Source organism: Hydra viridissima, unplaced genomic scaffold (assembly GCF_058129835.1).
Source record: "Hydra viridissima isolate aposymbiotic clone 2 unplaced genomic scaffold, HvirCarnegie_v1 scaffold_23, whole genome shotgun sequence".
In the NCBI taxonomy this organism is placed as follows: Eukaryota; Metazoa; Cnidaria; class Hydrozoa; order Anthoathecata; family Hydridae; genus Hydra; species Hydra viridissima.
The window spans coordinates 137,544-163,198 of NW_028324322.1; the positions used below are offsets into that span (position 1 = coordinate 137,544).

At 28.6% G+C, this 25,655-nt stretch overlaps 2 protein-coding genes and 2 pseudogenes across 6 annotated transcripts; all 4 read right to left on the bottom strand.

The window, feature by feature from the left end:
- The window catches only part of LOC149876226 (uncharacterized), a 46,726-nt pseudogene extending 27,268 nt beyond the window's left edge, over positions 1-19,458 (bottom strand).
- LOC149876230 (uncharacterized) lies at positions 1,675-8,813 on the bottom strand (annotated as a pseudogene).
- On the bottom strand, positions 13,630-14,341 carry LOC149876231 (uncharacterized). Its single transcript, XM_090075637.1, has one exon. The coding sequence runs from the start codon at positions 14,163-14,165 to the stop codon at positions 13,707-13,709; it is 459 nt and encodes a 152-aa protein (XP_089931763.1). The 5' UTR covers positions 14,166-14,341; the 3' UTR covers positions 13,630-13,706.
- LOC145193011 (uncharacterized) lies at positions 19,350-21,579 on the bottom strand. 5 transcript variants are annotated; one of them, XM_090075625.1, is made up of 7 exons: positions 21,062-21,579; positions 20,849-20,939; positions 20,692-20,784; positions 20,440-20,591; positions 20,186-20,287; positions 19,658-19,897; positions 19,350-19,515 (listed from the first exon to the last, which is right to left on the bottom strand). In XM_090075625.1, the coding sequence occupies exons 1-6, from the start codon at positions 21,297-21,299 to the stop codon at positions 19,710-19,712; spliced, it is 864 nt and encodes a 287-aa protein (XP_089931751.1). In that variant the 5' UTR covers positions 21,300-21,579; the 3' UTR covers positions 19,350-19,515; positions 19,658-19,709. The 5 variants fall into 5 exon arrangements, with proteins under 5 accessions (XP_089931751.1, XP_089931750.1, XP_089931753.1 ...); XM_090075624.1 differs by having other exon boundaries at positions 20,434-20,591; positions 21,062-21,576; XM_090075627.1 differs by having other exon boundaries at positions 20,201-20,287; positions 21,062-21,574.
- Positions 21,580-25,655: the final 4,076 nt, after the last annotated feature.

Here is a 25,655-nt window from a genome sequence, read left to right on the forward strand (position 1 = left end):
AAAATAATGACGAACTGAGAACGACAAGATACATCAGTTGTTTCATCTGCTTGCAAGGAAACAAATCTTGCTTTATCAATCTCACGTTTAATTTCTTTTATGTATACTTTATACATACATTCTAAAATGTCATTTTGGTTTGTTTTTGAAGTATTTTTTGTTATTTTTGAATTTTTAAGATGATCGCTAAACACACTATCTAATGTAGCTGTGTATGAAACCATATCTAAAAATACCCCTCGATTATTTGAGTCAATAGTTTCGTCATGTCCTCTTAAGGGCAATTTGTGTACACCACAAAATTTTATACAATCTATAATCCTCGATAATGTTTGTCTGTTTTTGTCAACTAATTCATTATGTTTTTTTATGCTAAGACTGTATCCTGCATCAATTGTCGATAAAATATATGTCTTTCCGAGCGTTTGAAACTGCAACGAATTATTTATATGTGTTTTAATGGATTCGTGTTTTTGTGTTCGCTCAGAGAGATGTTTCATATCTTTACAGCCATTTTCTGTCCACAAGCTCTCGCCACAAAACAAAACACAATAAAAACAAAACAACGAATTTTTTTCATCACTCACACTTAACCATGATTTTTTTTCAAACCATGCACAAAATGTTCGTGTTTTATTACCATCAACTTGAATTATACGAACACCTTTTGGTTGGCATACCCCAAGATTTTTGATTTCTAGTTTTTCTTGAAGGCCCAATGACGAGAATTGCTTAGCCAACAAACTATCAGTTTTGTTCATGTTAAATTACTTTTTTGATGAACCTAAATTATTGTAATAAGATAACTTTAAACTATATTGTAACTAGAATATGACTTTCGCATGGTTTAAAAATTTTTATCAACAGTAGTTCAGTCAAGAAGGTCACTTAATCTTAATTAACACTCGATAACATAATGAAGAATGTAACATTACATATACATTTAACTATCTCTAATTAATATTACATATTAATCAGAGATAGTTCACATAAAGTTTTCTGAGAATGACGAAAGGGTCAACAAAAACAAAAAAGAGACATTAAAAAATTTTTAAACATGTTTTTTAAAGAATTTTTTCATAATACAACATATATTTTACTTAATTAAATCCATAATTCTTAAATACAACATTTACAATGTTAGTCATAAATAATAGTAAACTTCATAAGATTATTTAAATTGTCAAAGATGCTTTAACGATTTTATGTAATAAAAGTAAAAACTTAATATCTGTTTGTAAGCATACACAACAATACATGAATATTTATACAGTTTAAGTTCTTTGGCTTTAGCTTTAACCCCCCAAAAAAAAACATTTCAATAAAATATTCTGATTCTTTTATTTCGATGGTAACAGTCAATGTCCAACATTTTAAAATAATCTAAACTTTGTATATATATTCAATTAGTGCCTTTTTGGAAGCAGTAATTGTTGAAGTTGTATTATGAAATGTAACAGTTCCACCAGTGGTAGAGTTTTTGTAATCGAAAAAAAATGTTATTTATATCTTCTGTTGTTTTAGCTGTTTGTACCTTTGTTGTATCAAAGTAATAATAATATTGAATTTTAATCTTTACTTGAAAATATAGTCTTTAAAACTTGTGCTTGATGCTTATCATCATGGTTGATATTGGCTCTGGTTCAGTGTCAACCTAATTGGCAACTTAAAAGATAGAATGACTAAACTGCCACCAAACAATGTAAAAAATTTTCAATGACTGATTCATTATGCAACAAAATATAATACATAAACTATTTGAAAAAAATAAACTTTAGCAATCCCTCATTGAGAAAAGAACAAGAATTTCAAAAGTGCAAACAGTTTGTAGCTCTTATTATATTTGTAGAAATGGCTAAGCTTTCTCGTGTCACAATATATAAACTTGCTAAACAATACACAAACCAAGGACATCATTAATATGGCTGAGTCACAATTTTTTTCCCTGTAAAAAAAAAAGAAAACAAGCTTTAAAATTTTTAAAAATAGATAAAACAATATATGCCTAAAAATTCTAGTTCACTAAACAAATTATAAAATGTATAAGATAGTTGATTATAAAAGAAATGCAAAACTTTTCCATGATATTTTAAAATCAATTTTCCAAACTAATCAATGAACTTAGAATTTCCAAACTTATAATTTTTATTATTCCTGTTTATAATTATAGAGTAAAATGAGTTGTCCTAGAAAATCTAGTTTCAGAAAATTATTAAAAATTAATTTCTTTCACCTAACTGTCTCCCAAATTTCTTTAAATGTTTATGCCAGATCAATATTTATACCAGTAATTTCTGTTACATTATTTTAAATATCATGTGTTTGCCATGTTTTTATTCCTATTAATTTATACTCCTAATAACTACTTGGTAAATATTTTATCTACATATCCAGTTTAAGAAACTAATGTTAATATTCACAGTAAAATTGCAATATTAACAGATGTATAATGTTTACAACATAATTTTTACAAATAAATGTTTACATTTAATATTAAAAAGTTTCCTAATATTACAGTACCTGATTGAGTCAACAAAACTTCTGACTTTTTGCAGCAGTAAATTCTTCCCTCTTAAAATTGAGAATTAAAAATGGTGGATAAAATTTTTGAACTTAGCGATGTTTTTAAGGTTCTTTTCTTCAAGGGCCAGTTCAATGAGGCCCTGCGGTGCGTTTTTTCGTCCCATCTGAAAGCACAACAAATTCTGCGCGCGCATCAAAAATAATATTACTTCAAACAAAATAAATAGGGCCAGTAAAAATCGGCCCAGACGTTGTTGGCAATAAATTAAAACAACGCTACAATACTTTGAATAAATTGCAAATAAACATATTACTTATAAATGAATATAGTTTAAAATTAGAACTAACTTAGAACTATTTATCTTTATAAAAGCTGTCTACAAATAGTTTAGGCTAATAGTTGCATATTTAGATATATATATATATACATAATTACATTACCAAATACTTTATCTTAAATAAATATAAGTGGGGCCGGGCCCCTATGGCCCCTATTGACGAGCCGCCATTGTATATATATATATATATATATATATATATATATATATATATATATATATATATATATATATATATATATATATATATAATTATTTGTTTCGCTTCATAACCTATTTATGCGATAATGAAGCGCAAGTAATATAAATCTTGGCTGGATTAAAGTAACTATAAACAGCTTACTAGGAAAGTTACTAGGAAAGTCTTGGCTGGATAAAGTTAATTATAAACAACTTACAAGGAACGTCATCTTCCTAATCTAAATATTTAAATTTTGTTTTCATTCCAACAAGCTTAAGCTTTGGACTTGCCACCTTGTACTGACATAGGTATATATATATACATATATACATCATTGGCTATAAATTAGAGCTCACTTTTTTTTTTTTAAAAAAAATCTTGTTCGATTGAAATTATTTTAAAAACTATTATACTTTTTCAATATTTTATTAGAATTAAATAATATGTATCATGTTTACTGTTTAATTGACATGTGGTTTGCTTAAAATTTATTTTGTACTCCTAATTATAAATAATTTGATAAAAACTACTATAAAATTTTTATTTTTTATGTTGGTCAAAAGTTAAGGCTCACTTCTTTATTTTTAAAACTTAAGTAATATATTCATGATTTTTTTCAATAATTTTTACTTTTTTATCATCTGCATTTACTATTTCTGATTTTTTTTTGTTTTTTTGTTTTAAATAGTCTTAATAAAAACAAGAATAAATTAAATAATAAAAAAGTTACAAAATGAGCAAAGAAACATAGCATGAAACTCTAATATCACGGTCGAGATTCTCTGAAAAAACACGCTGCGAATCAATTTTTCTTCGAAACCAAAGACTACCTCAACTTCAAATAGTAAATAAGTTAAATATTGTATATTCAATTATTGCACGTATTTTAAAACGTTTTAATGAAACAGGTGACATTAAGGATCGGCGACGATCTGGTCGGCCAGCAGTAACAGCACAAAGAGATGAACGTTTATTAATTCGTTTAATGAAACATGACAGAAAATTATCGTCAAGGATTCAATGCTATAAATTAAAATATACATCTGGAATAAAAGTGAGTTCAAGAACTGTTAGAAAATTTCTTCATTGAAATAATTATGTGGCGATCTGCATGCAAGAAGCCAAGACTTTTAAAGAAATAGCAAAAAGCAAGTATTGCATGGTGTAGTCAACATAAAAATTGGCCTGATTGGAAGTGGCAAAAAGTTATATTCTCTGACGAAATGAATGTTGAGGTAGATACGCCAAAATGCCGTGTTATGCTAAGGCGATCACCTTAAGAGAGATTTGATTTGAATTGTACATTAAAACGAACTAAGCAAGGTAGTGGGAGTATAGGCATTTGGCCCTGCATGGATTATGCAGGACTTGGATGCTATCAATTATTTGAAGGTAGACTTACTGCTGATAGATATATTGAAATTTTAGATAATTGCCTTCTTCCCTTAATTGATATATTTAAAGAAGAAAACAGTAATATCATATATTAACAAGATGGTGCGCCATGCCATGCAGCAAAAATATGCAAACAATGGTTTGTTGACAACTAAATATCGATAATGCATTGCCCTGCTAACAGCCCTGACTGAAATTGTATTGAAAATTTATGGTCATGGTTAGATCATCACCTTGGAAAAATTAAAAATTGAAATAAGGAAACTGCTTGACAATGTGCCTAAAGAAATAACTTAAAATCTAGTAAATTCGATGCCACAGAGAGTAAACCAATGCTTACATGTGAAAGGAAGTTCTACAAAATGTTGGAATGTTTTTTTTTATGGTTTTACATTTCTAAACTGTTGTTCTTATATATTATTTGAAATAACATTAACTTTTGTCCAAACTTTTTTTCAAAATAATATAACATGTTTCATTCTTTTCCATTTTTTGGTATCAAGACTATTATGTTTAAATAAGTTTTGCTTTCAATTCATTTTATTTTGAATAAATGTTTTATAATTTATGGCCAATGATGTATATATATATACACAGGCCCGGCTCATGGTTTTTTTTGTGTGTGTGATAAAAAAATTTGGCGCCTTTGAATTTTTTTCAATAAAGTACTAAAAAGCCATATTATAAGCAAAACCCGGCCACTAGTTTCTATGGTTTTATATTATTGTTAAAAGTAAAGCGAAACCATTGTCAATTTTTTTTATGTTTTCTAATTTATAACTGTCAAATTATTTTAAAATAGGTTTATAGTTTATAAACTATAATATTTTGATTATAATTTTAAGGCAAATTAAATTCATTTATGATAAAAAAAATTATACAACAAGAGTTGTGATTAAAACTTATTTCTTTATTAATCAAAAAAAAAAATTAACAAAAATTAAATAATCCAAGTAATAATAGTAGAAAAACGAAAGTAAAATTAATTAGAAAAACATGACAAAAAATATGTTTAAATAAAACATAAAAAATATTGCTTTAAATATTAAACTTTACTACTAACCCAGTGGGCAAAACGACGTCCGTGGGACGTCCGAAAGAGGTCCATTTTGGTCCTTGGGACGTCTCACGGGACGACTTAGGGACGTCCTCCAGACGTACCAAATCAAACGCTTTTCGTCCGTCCAACGGGGATCTAAAGAGACGTCCGTAGGACGACCTTGAAGGACGTCTATAGCACGTCCTACGGACGTTTTCTACAAGTCCTGGATCCCTATTCAGGCAGTTAAAAATACGTCTTCGGCACGTCCTAAAATCATTTTAAACATTTGTTGATTTCGAACATTTAATTTACTCTTAAGTGTAAGACTTGCAACTATAACCCTTATAACCCATGTAAGTGCTACTTTTATAAAAACATACATTATCCAGTATTAAATAGTTTAATTATATAAAACCTTACAAGATAAAATAATAGTATAATAATGCATTTATACAAAACATTTATTCTTATAAAGAAGAACTGTTTTGAATTCTGTTGGTTGTGTATACATGAGCTAGAATAAGAAAAATTAAAAAACGGTTTATGATTTAAAAAAATGTATTTACAAAATGAAAAAATAAAAGTAATCATAAATAATATTGCTTGTCTGATGTGAAACCACAAAGAAAGAACCAGTTTTATACGAGAAGATCCATTTATTAATTATGTAACTACAGGATTTCTCATTGCTTTATTTTGAATCGGTCGTTTTAAAATATCACCAATGTGATAATCTAATCGATCTTTATCTTCCTTGCTGCTGTTAAGTAGTGCACATACAACACAAAACATTAAAAATAAAAAGTCACAAGAAAGCCACTAAATCACAAATTTTAATACTAACATTTATTTGTGTTTTACATAAATAAAAATATAATTAATCTTCAAAATGTGCAAAAAAATGATTTTAAACTGATTTTAAATTGATTAAACACGCCTCTTTTTGATATATCGCTGATATTGCGCTATGATGACTATAACATTTTTTAAAATAGAAGCATATAGGAAAAATTGGCCTTAAATCAAAATGCTTGTAACAGAAGTTATACTCAAAAATAATTTAAACAACTTTCACACAATAAATTTATTACATTCATATACCTGTCAAACACAAATAGTGAAGTGTCTTTGAAAAAGAATGCTTGTTCTTTAAACCATACAGACAAAAGCCATTCTGTATTTTCCGTGACATAATTCCATCAAGAGCAAGCCTTACTGCAGTTCTTGCGTCTTTTCCTCCAATTTCTTTTATATGTTTTTTCTAAAGAAATTAGCCAAGACAGAAATTTAAAAAACTTGATTAAAAACATTAAGTGTAAAAATAACCAACAAAGAAATTAAATCAAAAATTTTAATAAATTTTTTTGTTTTTAAGCTATTCATGCAAAATAAAAAAAGTATTTTTTGAAAATAATTCATTTAATTTTAATACTTTGAAACGAAATTCTTAATTTATTATAATCTTAAACTATTACTTGAACAAGTATAAAAATTTATAAATCTGCAAGTGTTTAAAATAATTGTAACTTTTGGTAAGAATTGAAAACAACCTTCTTTTGAAAATATGCATTGTCTTTGAGTTTACTCTCTTCTGCCTCAAATTCTGCAATGCTTTGGAGCACTTCTAGACTGCCTGAATCATTATTTACTGCCATATCATTATCTCGAAGCAATCCAAGTGTTTCAGAAATTTTTTTTGATTTTCTTCTAATTTTGCTAGCCGCATAAGCACAGTGTATTGAAATTCTATAAGGAAATAGCCTTGCATTACCAAAATAATTTAATACTTAAGTTATAACCCATGAGGCATCATGATAGGGTAGAAAAAATCCAGAGGGCTATTGAATCTATAATGGGTTTGGGGACCGACTGGATGTGGCTGCAAGACATTGAAATATAAAACAATTGAATTTACTTTCTCAGTATTTATTATATTTTTCAATGTCATCTAAACCCCAACCCCAGACAATATCTTATTCTACATCATGTCTAATATCCACCTTATGGTATATAAAAATTACATAGAACAATAGAAAAAAATACTTTTAAGTGCTTACGTTTGGTAGATATCTCCTTAAAAGAGGTTCCACCATCAGTATATGTTTTAAATTTCCCACATGTATTTTTTGTTGATATTATTGGATTTACCGAAAAAGATACTCTTGTCGGTGATGGACATATTGCAAAAAACCTTTTAGAATCAGTTCCTAAAAAAAAAAATTTTAAAATATGTTTATATATTGGAACAAGTTAAGGAAATAAAACTTTATATCAAAAACAAAATTTTAAAAAGTTTATCAAAAATTAAGTTAATACTAAGTGACTTTAACCCGAACAAAGAAATCTGGTTGGGTTAGAGAAAAAAAAAATCGAACATAACACGTGCCTCTGTTGGTTACTATTATCAAAAAATTAATTTCTCAAATAGTGGGAGATATCTTTACAAGCAGCTAAAGATAGCAAATAATTTGCTTAAAGTAATTAAGACATACACTAAAGTAATTTTTCACCTTTTGAGCTACTTGTTGGTGTATGGAAGTTGGAAGTTTCCAGTTGTGGAAATTGAGATAAGGTATCTTCTTCTGATATTAGGGCCATTGATCGCTTGCGTTTTATAACTGGACTTGCAACACATTTATCTATTTAAAAAAATTGATTGTGTTTTTTTTATAAAAAAAACAACAAAAAACTCAAAAAAAGCATTATAAAAGTGAACTAAATAAATTCAATAACTTTTTGCATTATATTTTATTATTATAACAAAATTAAAAACAAAACGCTCTGGAAACAAAATTATAAACACTTGGTCTTATGCAGCGGCCCAGTTCATGGTGGTTCGGGTTAAAAGGTTTAGAAAGGATTGTAACCACAATTATAAAAAGTATAACAAAATGCCTATTTGACTGTAGTGGTCTCCTCAGTCTTAAGGTTGCAAATTTCATAAAAACAAACAAATAATAATAGTTTCTACATGTCCGATAGAGTAGGGCAGTAATTATGTTTTTGCCAACATTTCAGAAAAATTATAATGAAATATGGATCATAATTTATCAGCATATTTGGATAACACGAAAATTATTATGAACTTTTAATTAATAAAATAAATTAACAAAACAATTTTTTCTTCCATTTCTGAATCACTTTTTTCAGAGTCAACTTCTGTATCATTCTCTGTAGTTGACAAAAAACTTATCATATCTTGCGCTACTGATTTGAACCCAGATTCCAATAAAACTTTCACTATCACCAAATTTGTCCAGTTGCTCTCAGGAGTAGACCATCGAGAAATATAGAAACTTAACAATTTGTGTTTTGGTGGCCAGTACAGAATCATATTTTCTAAATCCACCCAAGGACATGGCGCAACAGTTTTCACTTCTTGGTTGTTTTCAATAATAACCAGAGCTGACCATAGTTGACTAAAAGATATATTGGTAAAAAAATAAAACAAAAATATTCATATATTGCTAAGAACATGTTTATCATTGTTTCATATAATACACAGAGAAAAATATTCCTTTATTAAACTAAACATACTAATGATAAAAAAAAAATAGTCTAATAGGTAATATATTCACATTAAATTTGTTATTATCAAAAACAGAATAACTTCATAGTAACTTTCTTAAAACTATCAAAAAGTATTTGATATAAGTTATAAATAATTTAGTGGTATATTTATTTGTCCTAAATTATAATAAATACTAAAAATATTTGCTTAAAACTCTATTTTGCAAGGCAGTTCCTGCATGCAATTCATAACTATTATGAGTAGGGGTGTCCGGATAGGTTATCCGGCCGGATATCCGGGTCGGATTTGTATATTATCCGGTATCCGGTATCCGGCCGGATAATAAAATTATCCGGTTGGCTATACCGGATACTTCATGTTTATCAATAATAAGAAAAAAAATTATATAAGCTATTGCTGCAGTCTTAAAGATACACATTTTAACCATGATCAAATCCTTTGGTAATTGCCAGAATGACAGAACCTAGAACACAAACTTTAATGTGTTCATCTTTTTGAATAATCAAATAATTAATCTAAATTAAATTTTTAAAAAATGATTAAATAAAATATCATTCAAATTGAATTAAGAACTAACTGTACACAAGAACTACAGATTTTATCACTCATTTGTAAATTTATTTGCATTATGATGTATAAACAACAACATTCCTCCGCGTTGAGGTAACAGCCTTGATCGCTTTTTCTCATAAATATTTCCATATTCAGAAAACAATCTCTCTGAAAATACAGAAGATGCTGGTGGTGCTAATAATTTAAGGGCTAAATCTTTTAGGAGCGGAAACTTTTCTTCATATTTCCAATAATTTTAAGCATCATTGTTTTTATCTATAATAGATTGATTAAAGAAAACATCAACTTCTTGAGCAGCTTGTACAAGAGAGACTTGATCTGAGTTTATATGACCATCATTTTCTGAAAAATAATTACAAATGAAATTACAAAATAGGAATTTTGTAATTATATTTTATGAAATAAGATAAAATTGGCAAAGCAATTTTCATAAACAACTTACAAAACTTTTAGAAGTATTAAATAAATATAACACTAACATCTGTTGTCGATAATATACAGTAATATGTTATAATAAAATAATAATTAAATGAATTTTGATAATAATAATAATAATAATAAAAATTGATATTCTTATTTAGTTTTTGATAATAATAATAACAATTGATATTCTTATTTAGTTTTTAAGTACTATTAAACGACAAGTTTGTTGTAAAATTTCTTACAAACAGAAAAAAGTTCTTACCTCCATTTCCTTCATATTCCGCAAGTTCTAAAAAGCAAGAATCAAAGTCATTCTCTGTCAAATCAACTTTCTTTTTTTGGCTCTTGGTGTAAAATTATTGGAACAAGTAGCAATATTAATAACTTCTGGTGAAAGTTCATTTTTATTTCATTGATTTTTCACTACAGCCTCTAATAGCATTGATCTTGCTTGCTCTCTTTTATCAATAGGAAGAAATTTGAGCTTGTAACGAGGATCAATAATGGTGGATAAAACATATCTCTCATCATTTGTAATATCTAGATTATCTTGAGAAAAGAATCTCTTATTTAAAGATGCTAAAAGATGTTTCGTTATTTGAACTGTATCATCTTTTTGATCAACTTTTAATAAAAATCTTTGTAAAGTACATATATTTTGAAAAACTGTTGACAAACTACAAATATCAGAACTCATAAACTTAGTAAGTTCATAAAAAGGTTTCAAAATATGCAATAGACCTTCAATGAATTTCCAATCATTTGATGTGAATGTTGGCAGCTCATTATGATCAGCTAAATATATTTGAACTGCTCTTTTAAGTTTCTGAAGTCGTTCTAACATTAAGTATGCACTATTCCAACGAGTGGGGACATCATGCACTAAAAGTAGAGGTGTTTCATTTTGTTGTTGTTGTAATAACTTAAATTCTGTACATGCCTTTGATGAATGATTAAAATAGCCTGCTATCCTACGTGCTTTAGCTAACAAATCTATTACTAATCTTTGGGATAAAACTGCATCCTTAATCACAAGCTGTAATAAATGAATTGTGCAATGAACTGATGTTATTTGAGCAAGTTTACTTCCTAGAGACATGTTTGCAGCACCATCTTTAACTAAAAGATGTCTTCTTTTTGAATTAATTTCCCAGCTTTCTAACATATTGATGAATTTCCCAGCTATATTTATTCCTGTGTGAGATTCTGGAAAATGTGAAGCATAGAGTACAGCATGTTTGCGTTCAAAAGTATTTTTTATCCAGTGTCCTGATAAAGAAATAAATGTTTCATTAGATGAGGAACAAGTCCAAATATCAGAAGTGAAACTTATGGACTGTGCTTTTGTAATTTCATTAAAAACTTTCTTCTTTATATCATAATACAATTTAGGAAGAGCATTCTCTGAAAAAAAATGTCTGCTTGGGATTAAATACCTAGGCTGTAAATGAGCCATTAAACCAATAAATCCATCATCTTCAGTAACACTGAATGGTTGGTTATCTAAAGCGATCATCTAGGCTATTTTTTTATGTATTTGCTTTGACTTTTCATTATTAATATCCCATATCCTTTTTGATAAAATACTATCTTCAATAGACATTTGTTTTTTCATTTCACACATTTTCTTTAAAATTATCATGCTACCTTTTGAACGTTCTTGTGCAATTGAAGATGCTGAAGGTTCAATATTATTTTCTCTTTCCTCTTCATATAGTTTTAAATGAAACTTTTTGGCGTGATTGTGCAGTGGAGTTGTAGAAAACGATTTTTGACCAGAATTATTAGATCCCCTGCTTATCTGCTTTCCACATGGAATGCAAATTGCTATTGATTCAGAAGGATCATTTATTTTAAAAAGCTTCCAAACAAAACTTGTCATTGTAGAATCTTTACCGTTGTGATATTTTGGAATAATTGGCTTAAAAAAGTACCTGTTATAGGTTTTGTAAATAAAAATTATCCGGCCGGATATCCGGCCGGATAATTTTAAGATATCCCGTTATCCGGTATCCGGCCGGATATTTAAAACAAGCTATCCGGGACACCCCTAATTATGAGCAAAATATTTAAATTATTGTTTTAAGTTTGAATAAAACCAATAGATAAATAGTCTTATAAATACTGTTGTTAGATGCGTAATCATTAAAAAAACAATGATATCAATATTTTTTAAAAAACTTTGTTTATAACATTATTTAATAATGAAATTGTAGACTCTTATATTCTTATACTTATTTCAATTTTTCAGAAAATAACCATAAACTGATCTTGACTAAAATTACAATATATATATATATATATATATATATATATATATATATATATATATATATATATATATATATATATATATATATATATATATATATATATATATATATATATATATATATATATATATATATTGTAATTTTAGTCAATTTATATACAACAGTATCTGCAAAAAAATGTTTCATTGAGCTTTTTAAACTAATTTAAAGATCTTCTAGAAGAGGAATTACAATGTAACCACTCTTGTATGGTAAACTCACACATTTTCTAATCAAATCTGATTTCTATTTTCTGCAATAAATAAAGTGAACATTTTTTTTCACATTATAAATGTTTAATTCTTTTGAATCAATAAAACAATGGAAAAAGGATTCAAGATGTAAATCATTATAAAACCGGCATTTGTAGCTTCCATCATTTCTTTTTTCAGTAATATATACAACACCATTGTTAACCAAAAAGCAGGAATCCTTAATTCCTACATTGATCTTTGATGAAAAAACCTCTTTCAAACAGGATACATCTTTAAGCTCACTAAGCCTATTTGCAATCTGGGAAACTGGGATATGCTTACCACATACAAGACGCTTCAACTTTTGTAAATAATTTTCAAACTGGAATGCAGAAACATCATGTAGATTAGAGCTAAAATGCTCTACATCATCAGTGATGTGTAATAATGAATGTACATTATACACAACAAAAGTATTACCATAATAATGCTTTGCATTATTTACAAAATAACAAATTAATTCTTTAGCTGAAGACAAATCTTCAAGACACTTGACACTCTTTTCACATAGCATTCTAATGGCCAGAGATAAACTTAAAAAATGCTTATAACATTCTTTGCTGAGAATATCTTTTAAAACAACTATGCCAGTGTAAAGAAGAAAACTTCTTTACTCAGTCGCTTTCCATCTGTCCAATTCTGAAAGAGACCTTGGTTGACGAACAAAGTCAGTAGGCAATATGCCGTTCAAAGCAACTAAACGATCAGACAAAACATTTTGCTGTACAGAGGATAGACGCCCTTCAAAAACACCTTTAAATGTTCCTTTATAAAAATATAAAATTCGTCGCATGATTCCAAGACAATCAAGGTTCATGTAATCAAGTGAAAAGTCTTTTATAATATTAAATGGCAGTTCAACCAAAGGTGACTGATTTAACTGATGACACTTACCATTGTTGTCAGACTAACAAAATTTGTTATCCCGAAACAACTCATTTGTACGCAAAACAACATCTTCTTGGTCATTAAACACAATTCGGTGATCTTTACTTGAACCTTTTATGGTACATCTCTCACATGAAAAATACCCTGTGTGTTGTACAATACTTTTTAACATAGATCTAGCAGGTGCATCACATGTAAAACAAAATATAGATATCTCATAGTGATTGCCATTTATTTGAACTGGTTTAGCAACTAGTTCTTTTAACTCTTATGAAATCAAATAGAAGAATTTTAACATTTGGTTTTTTGTTACCACCAAAAATCCCAACAACAAAAGGATTAAAAAACCCAAATTGGACCAAAATCGGCCAAAGTTGATAGGAGCTTGATTTCCATAATGGGATTCCATCAATATTTATTTTCAGATTTATTTTTTTTGAATTATGATTATGAAGAGTTAAAACTCTCTCTAAATTGCTTTTTATGCCAAAATAAATATATTTTCCATCATTATTTTTCAATTGAATGATATTTGATTGTTTTGTGCCTAATAAGGTACGGGAATCTTTTGGCAAGGAACAACCTTTTTCAACAAAAATTTGGATCAAATCGTTTATACGTTGTTTTGTTAAAGAGTGTTTTAAAGCTAAAGATTTTATATCTCCCCAAAGTTTTTTTTGAAATTGATATTCATCATCTAACATGGAACTATTTGAGCTATTTTCACAAACTAAATCTGAACACAAACCACTAACATTTTCAAAATCAACATCATTAACATTATTTGTTTGTGAAGAAACACCTTCAGATTCAGATAAATTATATTGAAGAGGAAATGAATTATATGAACACGAATCAATAACATTTTCTAACTCAGTATTACTAACTTTTTCCAAAGAAAAACTTTTCGATTCAGATATTTTACTTGCATCACACAAAATATTATTCTGGTTCACAAAAGATTCTATCACACTGATATCATTTTTTGATCCAGCCTCATTTGACAACATAACTACAGAATTCCTTTGATTACGCCAACTTCTGTACCTTTTCCTTAGAAAAAAGCAAAACACATAAGATATATATACATATGCAATTTTAAAATTTATTAGACAAATGCGTCTAGGTAATAAGTGAAAATGAGTTCAACATGAATTATTATAGCACTTGCCTAAGCAAACCAAAGAGAATTAGCCAAAACAAAACAAAAACAAGATGCAAGCTATCCAGGTAGAAAGAATATATTATTACGTTGACTACGTATAGTTAATTTTTAGATAAGAATAAGTATATGTAGTCTTTATATTCTTTCTACATGGACTGTAATCTGTAAGCTTAATGCAGTCTACTTAGAATTCTAAGTTTATTAATTATTATTAACTTATTAATAACTAATAAACTTAGATTTATATTAATAATTAAAATAAATAATTATTTTTTACGTAGACTACATATAAGATGTTCTTATTAATAAAAGTATTCTTATTCATAAGAATAACTACATATCTCTTATTCGAATAAGAGAAATGTAGTCTATATTGGCAATATATTAGTAGCATTATTATTTCTATATATTGATATATGTAGCAGCTGCAAATAGCCTTACGTAGCAGTTAAAATATAAACTAACTTTATTTAAAAGAAAGAATTAATGAAAGTTACCTCGCTTTTTTCTCTAAATTAATTTTTCTTTGACTTTTTGTCGACATGATAAATTTACGATGTTACGAAGTTATAAGTTAAGTTAATGAAATTTCATAAAAGAAAAAGGACTGCACATTCAAGTAAAATCCGTTGTTTCGTAAATCCTGGGGACGAATACAATTATTTAAAAAGGGACGTCCTGGGGACGCTCGTTTTTATATTATTTAATTAAGAAATGAAAGGACGTCCTTAGGACGTTATATATGCGTACCGGGACGGACTGACTTAAATGTAACGTGCGTAGGACGTCCTGCGGACGACGCATGCCCACTGGGAAGGGATTCGCCTGGCTTTGATTTTAGCAAAACATTACGCAACAGATCTAGGTTAATAGATTTGGCAATGTCCGATTTTATGGAGATTATTGCCAAACCATTCAATTCTTTTTTCCCATAGTTGATTGCTGGTAAGTTTTTTTTATCATTTTTAATTTAGAAAAAGTTCTTTCACCTTTAGCAACAGAAACGGGCAAAGTTAATAGCACTCTTAATGCAATCAGTGCATTTGGAAAGAGTTCTTCAACGTTGTTATTATAAATCCATTTCAAAATGTTTTCTGGGTTAGTATCATCTTCAATTTTTCGAGACAACAACTTCAGCTCAATTTGTAATTCGTTTGCGTCAAAATCTTTGCTTTCTTTATGAGTTAATGTTGTTTCTAATAATTTACATTTATCTATGAGTTCATTGTTCTCCATTTCATCTCATTTTTTAATATCATACAAAAGTTCAAAAGGTAGCATAAAACTTGAAAATGATTCAAAACGTTCTTTCATTGAAGAAATTGCTATTGTAAATAATACGTCGAAAAATTTCTTTTTGAATTTCATTTTAGGATTAATGGGCTCGGGTGCTTCAGGCTCCTCTCCAAAAAAAAGTGTTCTTTTTCGGATCCGATTTTCTACCTCAGGCCTAAAATCGTTAGTTAAATCCGCATCTATAGCGCATACTTTAGCTTCTGAAATATATTTAGCGAAAGAAACTTCGGAATTACGAGAAATCAAAAGTTCAGTTGTTTTTTTTAACACACTACCTGCTGATCTCACATCTATGCTCTGTGATTGTAATAATTTGCTCGTACAATTTATTTCTGATAAAACATATTGCCAGATTATTAGACCACAAATAATTTCAAAACTGTCTAATTTTAATGCGATTGATTCAGCTGTTATGGGTGTAAGTGCATCTTTTTCCGATTGAACGACTTCTTTTAACGCTGAATAAATGCCTTTCAATCCGCTTTTCAAAGCACTTACGGCATTAACATAGATTTCCCATCGAGTATCACTTAATGATTTCACTGTCAATTTACAACACATGGATATGAAAATATGCCAACGCTTTGGCGATCTTGAGAAAAAGTTGTAAATTGTTTGGATGGTTGATAAAAGATTAATAATTTCAATAGCTCCTTTTACTGCATCAACAACGACTAAATTTAAGGAGTGGCAGACACATGCAATGAAGAAAACCCTTGGATTTATGTTAGTAATATGAGCCTGAACACCTTTTATTTTTCCACGCATATTGGCTCTATTATCGTAGCCTTGACCACGAAGATTCATAATTGATAAGCCATTTTGTGTCAAAAAAATTAACATTTCTTCGGTCATCTTCGCTCCGGTTGAATCCAAAATGTTAATAAATTCCAAAAAACTTTCTTTAACTTCCACACAGCATTATTACTTTCGGTTGATTTTGTTATGTGGACGTAACGCAGAACAATTGAAATTTGTTCTTTATGGTTGGTATCAGGTGTACAGTCTACAATAACGGAAAAATACGTTGCATTTTTTACCATTTCCAAAATATTATCATTTGTAGCTTTAGCGATCAATAAAATAATTTCTTGCTGGATATTTTTTCCCAAGTAATGAGGCTTTTTTGGATTTTCTACTGCTCGTTTAACATGTTTCTCTAACACCGGATCAAACTTTGAAAACAACTCAACAATTTTAAAAAATTTACCATTATTTTCGGTGAATATTCTGTCTGAAGTTCCTCTAAATGCAATATTTTCTGAGGCCATGATTAAAATAATGGAGATTATTCGCTTGAGCACTAATTCCCAGTGTTCTACTTCACTTAAGTATAATTTATTAGCTAGACAATCAACGGCTTGACCACAAGAAAGCCGTTTTTTAACCTCAATCCACTTTCCATAGCAGTGAAAACGCTCAGTACTTTGCTCATGTCTTTTTAAAATTATTCTTATGTGGCCCCAATCATTTGTTCCTCCTTTTGCTAAGGCAAATTCATCGCTACTAAATATTTTACAACAAAAACAGAATACCCGATCTACTTTAGATGAATATACAAGCCAGTTTCATTAAATAATTTACCATTTGCTGTTTTTCGATGAAAATGTATTTTGTTAAATGATCGACCCAAACTGTCTTTTGGGTACTGGTTAATATTAGCTTGTATTGGACCTTTGGAAGCTATATTTTGAATTTGGAAATTCTGCCAGTTTTCTGGCCAATCAGATATATTACAAAAATCATTACAGCTAGATATATTCTCAGTACTTTTTTCTACCTCATTATTTAAACATTCATCTTGATTAGCTGTACTAGTGCTAGACTTTAATTCAACATTAACGCCTGTGTGCATTGCACACGCCGAACACGCTTCAAGCCGTACATCATCAATCCTCATCTTCTGTTTGAAACATTAACATCGCGTGGCAAGTTTCATAGCTGCCAGCTTCAAGAATATATTCTATCAGTTTAAACTCTTGCCAGCCAGCCTCAGGTTCTGCCCATGCAGATAGATAGATGCCAACAGTTTTGCGTCCTCGTGGTGGATAAAACACAATACTTTTACATGGGTCAACCCAATGAGAAGGCACAACAGTTTTTGTATATGCCCCAACTTCTTTAATAACAATTGTGCTGAACAATCTGAAATAAACGAAGTTGAATTTTCTACATGGAACACACTTCATTGGCACATCAAAACTAAAAAACTAACAAGCTTTTCTTAAGCAATTACTGTATACTTAACAAAAATATTTATAACAGTTATATCAGATAAATTTAGTTCTGAAAATTGAATGTTTCCAAAATTTTTTTAGAAAAGTACACAATTCATGGCTATAAATCAATTTATTTAATTACAAGTATAACTAAAATTTAACATCATTCAATAATAAGATAACTATATGATCAGTTTTAAATGGTAAACACAAACATTTCCGCAATAACTTGTTTTTAATGATTTTACTCATACAAACATGGTTTGCTCTAATACAACAAATATTAACACTCTTAGACTCAACAAAATCGTCAAAAAAATTGTCCAATCTTTCCTTCTCTAAAACATTACAAACAACCCAGCGAACACAACCTATTGGGGAAACATATTCCCATTGGGATCCCAACGGTTTTTGGTATTGGTTTCTAGATGGGAACCAATCGGGTAACGCAATGGGATACACCGATCGGGGCCCAGATTGATCCCTATCACTTTTTAATATTAAATCTATATACTATGTTGGTTAAGTCTAAGTACCTACGAATATGACCGATCGGGAAAACAGTAATAATTATCAAAAGGAGAGCAAGATATTTCTGTCCTTTTTTAAATATATATATATATATATATATATATATATATATATATATATATATATATATATATATATATATATATATATATATATATATATATATATATATATATATATATAAAGAAAAAAGTTTAACTTTGATTGTCTTTTCTTTTAATAAATAAAACTACAAAAACACTTTTTTTAATAAATAGTAACTACTTAAAAATGAAATAACAGGTTAGTGGTTTCTTTTTCATATAAATAAAAAAGTTTTGAAAAAAACTCCGTAATTAAACTGGTTGATGCTGTAATTTTTTTCTTCCACCTTTTCCTCTATCACGAGCATTACTAAACCACGATTTTAATTCGTTCTCGAGGCTCTCTTGTGTGCAAACCTTTGTTGCAAAGTTCTGCTTTGCAGCGACTAAAAACATAATGACAATTACATAAATCAAATTAGTAAACAGTAATAAAAAAACTATACTATATTATATTAGTTATATATAAATAAATAAATCTATTAATTAATGCAATAATCAATTAAAATTTAACAAAATATTTTATAATTTTACACAACTGCTAGTAGTTAGTAGACCAACAAAAAAAAATATATAATAAATTAAGCTACTTGCCAAAAAGTAACTGAAACAGTATCAGCTTGTTAAACCCACGTTTGCCCTGACGTGATACACCTGTTAAATTGTACTGTTTAGCTAAAGCTGAGTCAAAAAGCAACTTCATATTTCTTTTAACGAAATCACCCAAATCACTTCCCCCATTTTCGATCAAAACTCTTGTCTAAAAGACAACCATATATTATTAAATGACAAAAATAACGTTTCTGATTGATTATAAGTATTTAATACAGTAGAATGCTTCATTATCAAATATCTTTTGCTTTTACAAATGTAAAAATAGAACAAGATGATAAAAAAAGTACCAAAATTTTTTGAATTGTATCATCTTTCAGCAACTCTTCAGCATTATCAACATCAGCAAATGAATGGAAAGGTAAAGTAAGACCAGCAGGTAATTGTTGTAAAGTAATTCCAGTAGCTATATTCTGCTTTTTTTGCAGTGATCATTGCAGAATGTAATTTTTGGGTTTGCTTCACCTCTTCCAATGATGCAAGTATTTTACTTAAAAGTTTCATAACAACATTATTTGAGGTGGTCTGACCTAAAATAATAAAAAAAATGTTGCAAGGTATTGTAATAATAACTAAATTATTTCCTTACATTTAATATTTTCAATATAAAAACAGGGTCAATCTATAATAAATAAATCAAAATCTATGAACTATATATCCAGGGTGTCTGCCAGGATATTAATTCTGCTTCTCCCATGAATCCTGTGTCTTTTCCCTGATCCGGCAGATACCCTTTTATTCTTTAATTTATATTGGTCATATAAGCATAATAATGATAATATTACTAGCAATAATAGAAGTAGTAAAACTTGATGCACATAGAATAGAAAGACCTGAAAATCCTGATGTCATGGCTAAGTTACCCACATCTTCAGGTAACAAAACGTTTTCTAACCTAGAATTACAAGGTTCTTCTTGATCTAAAAATATAATAAAATACAATTGTAATATATAATAGTACAAATATATATTATAAAATATTAATCATCTAAAAACATTTCTTGGGAAAATTAATTACATTGTTTCACTCATTATAAATAAAATAAATCTGTTACACTTTGCTTACTCATACATAAAGGTTGTTGCTGTGGCAGACAATTATTTTCTAATGTTAGCCTATTGTTGAGACTTTGAATTGAATCTGCTGCTTTTTGTAAAGGAGGAGATGAAGGTGGAGGTGGAGGACAAAGCTGATTTTGTAAGGATTTCTTTTTTTTCCCTTTGCTAAATTTTAACATCAATAAATTAAACAATTATTAAAAAAAAAACATCCTAATTCATTAAATGCAAATATTTATGTTACTGAAGTTTTTAACAACTCAACTGATTTATTGTTATATGAGTGTTATTTTCTGAAGATTCAGAGTCATAGTCATGATCAATTTCATCACCAAGATTCTCACCATACCTGTATGGTCTATGAACAGTAAAAATAAAGCATTTAATAAAATTTAACATAACATGTATAAACACAAGCTTACCTGTTTCTCTTTCTTTTGCCTCCCTTATCACTATCTATACTTGATGAAAATTGTGCATCAATAGATTTCTGACGAGCTTCTAATTCATTTTCTAAGAATGCCATTAAAACATGTTCATTTAAACAAGTCATTAAATTTATTACATGCAAGTTATTCATGGCTGGCTTTAAACTTAAAGCATTAAATTTAAATTGAACACTGTAATATTTGTACCTGCAGTACTAAGGATTCTAGCATGATATATAATCCAATCTGTTTGTGGATCCACACCACCCTTTTGTTTTGCATTGGATATTTTGAGTGCGTTTTGATAACACGGGTAATAAAATTGCACGTGAATTTTATTTTTTATCAGATGTTTAATATCTGCAACATCAACTCTCTTTACAAGCCATTTCATTGGCAGATGATCAGTTTCATTTGTGTCCTCATAAGATACAACAGCGTACATTATGCTTCAGAATAAATATTTATGCAAAAAATTTTGCTATGAAAAAATGAATTTATTGACATTATCTTTGATTTATTTTATTTTGAAAATCTTGTTTTTTTGAACATTTTTACTTTATGATAAAACAAAAAGAAAAAACTATTTAAAAACTAATGTGTGTGTATATATATGTGTGTGTATGTATGTATATATGTATGTATGTATGTATGTATGTATGTATGTATGTATGTATGTATGTATGTATGTATGTATGTATGTATGTATGTATGTATGTATGTATGTATGTATGTATGTATGTATGTATGTATGTATGTATGTATGTATGTATGTATGTATGTATGTATGTATGTATGTATGTATGTATGTATGTATGTATGTATGTATGTATGTATGTATGTATGTATGTATGTATGTATGCATGCATGAATATATGTATGTATTTATGTATGTAATGTAATGTAATGCAATGCAATGCAATGCAATGCAATGCAATGCAATGCAATGCAATGCAATGCAATGCAATGCAATGCAATGCAATGCAATGCAATGCAATGCAATGCAATGCAATGCAATGCAATGCAATGCAATATAATGTAATGTAATGGAATATAGCGTAATGTAATGTAATGTATGGATGTATGTATGAATGTATGTATGAATGTATGTATGAATGTATGTATGAATGTATGTATGAATGTATGTATGAATTGATGTATGAATGGATGTATGAATGTATGTATGAATTGATGTATGAATGGATGTATGAATGGATGTATGAATGTATGTATGAATGTATGTATGTATACTTAACATTCACTTTTTAATAAATATTATTAGTTTAATTAGCATTAAACAAAAAAAACTAGTTTGTATATAATATTTTGAACTACTAATTTAAAAGATTTACAAAGTTTTTCAAAATAATAAAGCTAAAAAATTTATTTTGCTTTCATTATTACAAATTATCAAAACAACATCGATATAAAAACTTGAAATCTATAAGTTATAACTTGTTAATAATGCATTTGCGGAAGTACAACAAAACCAGTTTTATATGGAAGCAGTACACATTTAGTTGATATATTAGTTAATTCATAAACTTCATATAAACCATTGGGTTTTTCAACATAATAAATTGATAGGCGATCTGAAGAAATTGGATTGGTAAAAAATGATCTAACAACAAAAAATTCTTCAAACATAATGTAACCACTGGTTGATTTCTTTGGAGGATGATCTCGGAAATTAAATTTGATGCCATATGTGCAATGGCATCAAATTTAATTTCCGAGAGTTTTATGTTCATTTTTCAAAAAAAGAAAACATCTTTACGCATACAAAGACTTGATATTATCTTATTCAGATTAAAATTCTCTACATCAAGATCAAAATATATTTTGCAAAAAGTTTGTTCAATAATTAATTAAAAACAAAAGAATTAGCATAGTAATAACTATTTCATTCTACCTTTATTTCATTCTGCCCTGTTTTACTATATTCTGCATCTTTTCTCCTGGAAATTTTAAATTAAACATCAGTGATGGGGTTAATTTAATCTTTTACAGGATGTTTTGGTTTAGCAGAGCATACTTTTTTATTTCGTCAAATTCAAAATAAAAATATAAATACAGGTGCTTTTCCAGATTTTACAGGATGTGTGGTTGTCCTGTAGAATCTTGTAATATATTTTACATATGCACTTTATTAACATTTAATTAAAAATATATATATATGTTGTATTTATAGAATTACTTACCGTATTAACATTTTTTTTGTTTTCCAATGTTCATCGTCTACTGTATCAAATCGAACCTCATCAAGTAAAAAAAGCAAGTCATCAAAAACAATTTAAGCCAATTAGAGAGTTAACGAAACACTGATTAATCCAAATATTTGAAAATCCCAATAATATAAAAAGTTTTAACGCAGATAAGTGGAAAACTAAACTTAGTTATTGGCAGAAAAAGTTAGAGACATCACTAGAATAGTCAAGTTTTAAAAAAAAAAATACTTAGCAGATTTCTTTCGCTCTTTCGCGGCTATTTTATACAAAAGCAAGTGTCTCTATTAAAGCACTCAAATTTAGATTAATTTGTCTAATTTTACATGAATAATTTCCACATCAATAAAAGTAATTTGCAAATAGACTTTGACCGTGTTTTGAATGAAACTTTTATCTGCTAATCTTAAATTTATTAGTTTAACGAGAGTTATGGCGGTATTTTAGTCTTGCACCACCCCACCCCTGTTTTTTTTTGCAGATTAAGAATTATTGTCGTTTTAAACAGAGAAGATGTATAAGAAACAATACTTTTAGACCAACTTAACGTACTCTAATTTCAATCTGGAAAGCTTGTACAGCTAAGCCTCTATATGCACCCCACATATCGCTCCAAATTTCTGTTACAGGGGCATACGATTGCGTAATGATACCTTTCAATACTATTTTCAGTTTTAGGCCTTCTTATTTCAAAGTTTTCGTCACCCCCGGCTATATTTTCATACTCGTTTGGTGTGTAAATCCTGTCATTTTTTCGAACAAATCTTATCACTGTCCCAAACATTCTATTGTTTGGTAGAAATAAGTGACCTCGTTTGGGTAATATGTTTCATTTAACTTACTACCTAGTTCAGCTTCCAGTTATAAAAGACCATGGCATGATTCCGATTTTCGCTTACATAATCGTCTGAAAATTGGTGCAGTTCTTTGGCATCATGGCAATATTTTTAAATATAATCAAGCATAAATGTAGATAATTCATTGGGACCTTCTTAGCGACTTCTAATGCAATTCCATTAAAATTTGAATCATTCTTGCACTTTTTTCACTTCCTGATTATTCTTCACACAGTCCACAGACATCAATTTGCTTTTTACCGAATGATAAGCTAAAATTTTCCGGGAAATATTTTAAGTAAAAGTTATATTTAACAGGATGATCTGGATATTTTTGTTCGCATAATGTATGCATAACTTTCACATTAAGTTGTATCTAATAAATATGATGCATCTTTACTGCAAAAGTGCACATTTAACAGAAAATGATTCAACATGTTCTCTTACTTTAGTTCATGTATCACCATGCAATGGGTTGCACCGTGGTCCCTCAGATTTATCTCCTTGATCTATGCGCTGCTCTTTTTTTTCTTTTAAGAAAACACATAAAACGTCTAACTTTTTTCATAGAAATTCCATGCATGCTGCAAAAAGCACTCTTGTACACTTTTTTTCTAACACCGTTTATCTTAATGTGACAAATGAAGACAAATTCTTTTTTCTTAGGTACCTAGGATCTTTTCTCTACATATCCTTCTTTTTAATTAATGACTGAAAGTATGTGTTTAGGGTGTTTTTGCTATCAAATTTGTTAATAAACTGTCTACCAATTTTCATAAAATCTTCAGATATTAGATCCATACATTTGTAAATTACATCTGTAAATAAATAAAGAAATAAGTAGCATTATATTCAGGTATTAATATAAGAGTTATACATTACCTCAAATTAATGATTTACTGCCAATTATTGGTGGTAAAAAATCTTGTGTAAATAAACAAAATAAGATGGAAAAACTAACTTACAAGAAGCTCCTCTATGTCTTGGTGCCAAATCATTTCCTTTGTGGTTTTTATGAGCTTCTCCAGCAATTTTAACTTTTTTAATTTTAGTATGTTGATATTTTTCAATGTTAGATTTACCAGGCACTCTTTTTCTAGATTTATAAGCATTTTCAGCAAGTTCGCGATTCTCCATTTTCGTAACTGACAAAGTGATGTCACCTCTGACAGTTGCACTTTGTTTCACGTGAGAGGTGCATAAATCCAGAACAAGTCCCATTTTCAAACAGATTTTAGTTGTCATTTGCCTTAAAAATTGATTGTAGTATACAAAAATCTCTCTTTTTCAAAGGAAATATGTTTAACGCTTCAATAAGTAAAATGGCTTCAAAAAGTGAATTCAAATAAGTGTGATTTGTGCCATTTTTGAAATGAAGAGTTCAATTTTACTAGAGGTTTCCGCCAGAAATTTTTCTAATATTACGCAGAAAAGAATTATTATATAAAGTTATTAACAATTGAAAGTTAATAACGATAGAAATGTTCTCTTACGGTATTAATATTTAACAGATTGTTTCCAATGTTAAATCTGAAATGCAAATATTGCAAAGTGTCTATTTTTTCAACTATTTTCCATGTCCTGTAACCAGGGGTTTGACCATTTGTCTGTTGTTTGTATTTGTCCTTTCCACAATCCATCTTTGTTGTCATTCTCATTTCCCTATTGATAATTACTCAGTACTGTCCCATTCTCCTTTACCGCATCCACCTGCATCCACCTGCATTAAACAGTATTAAA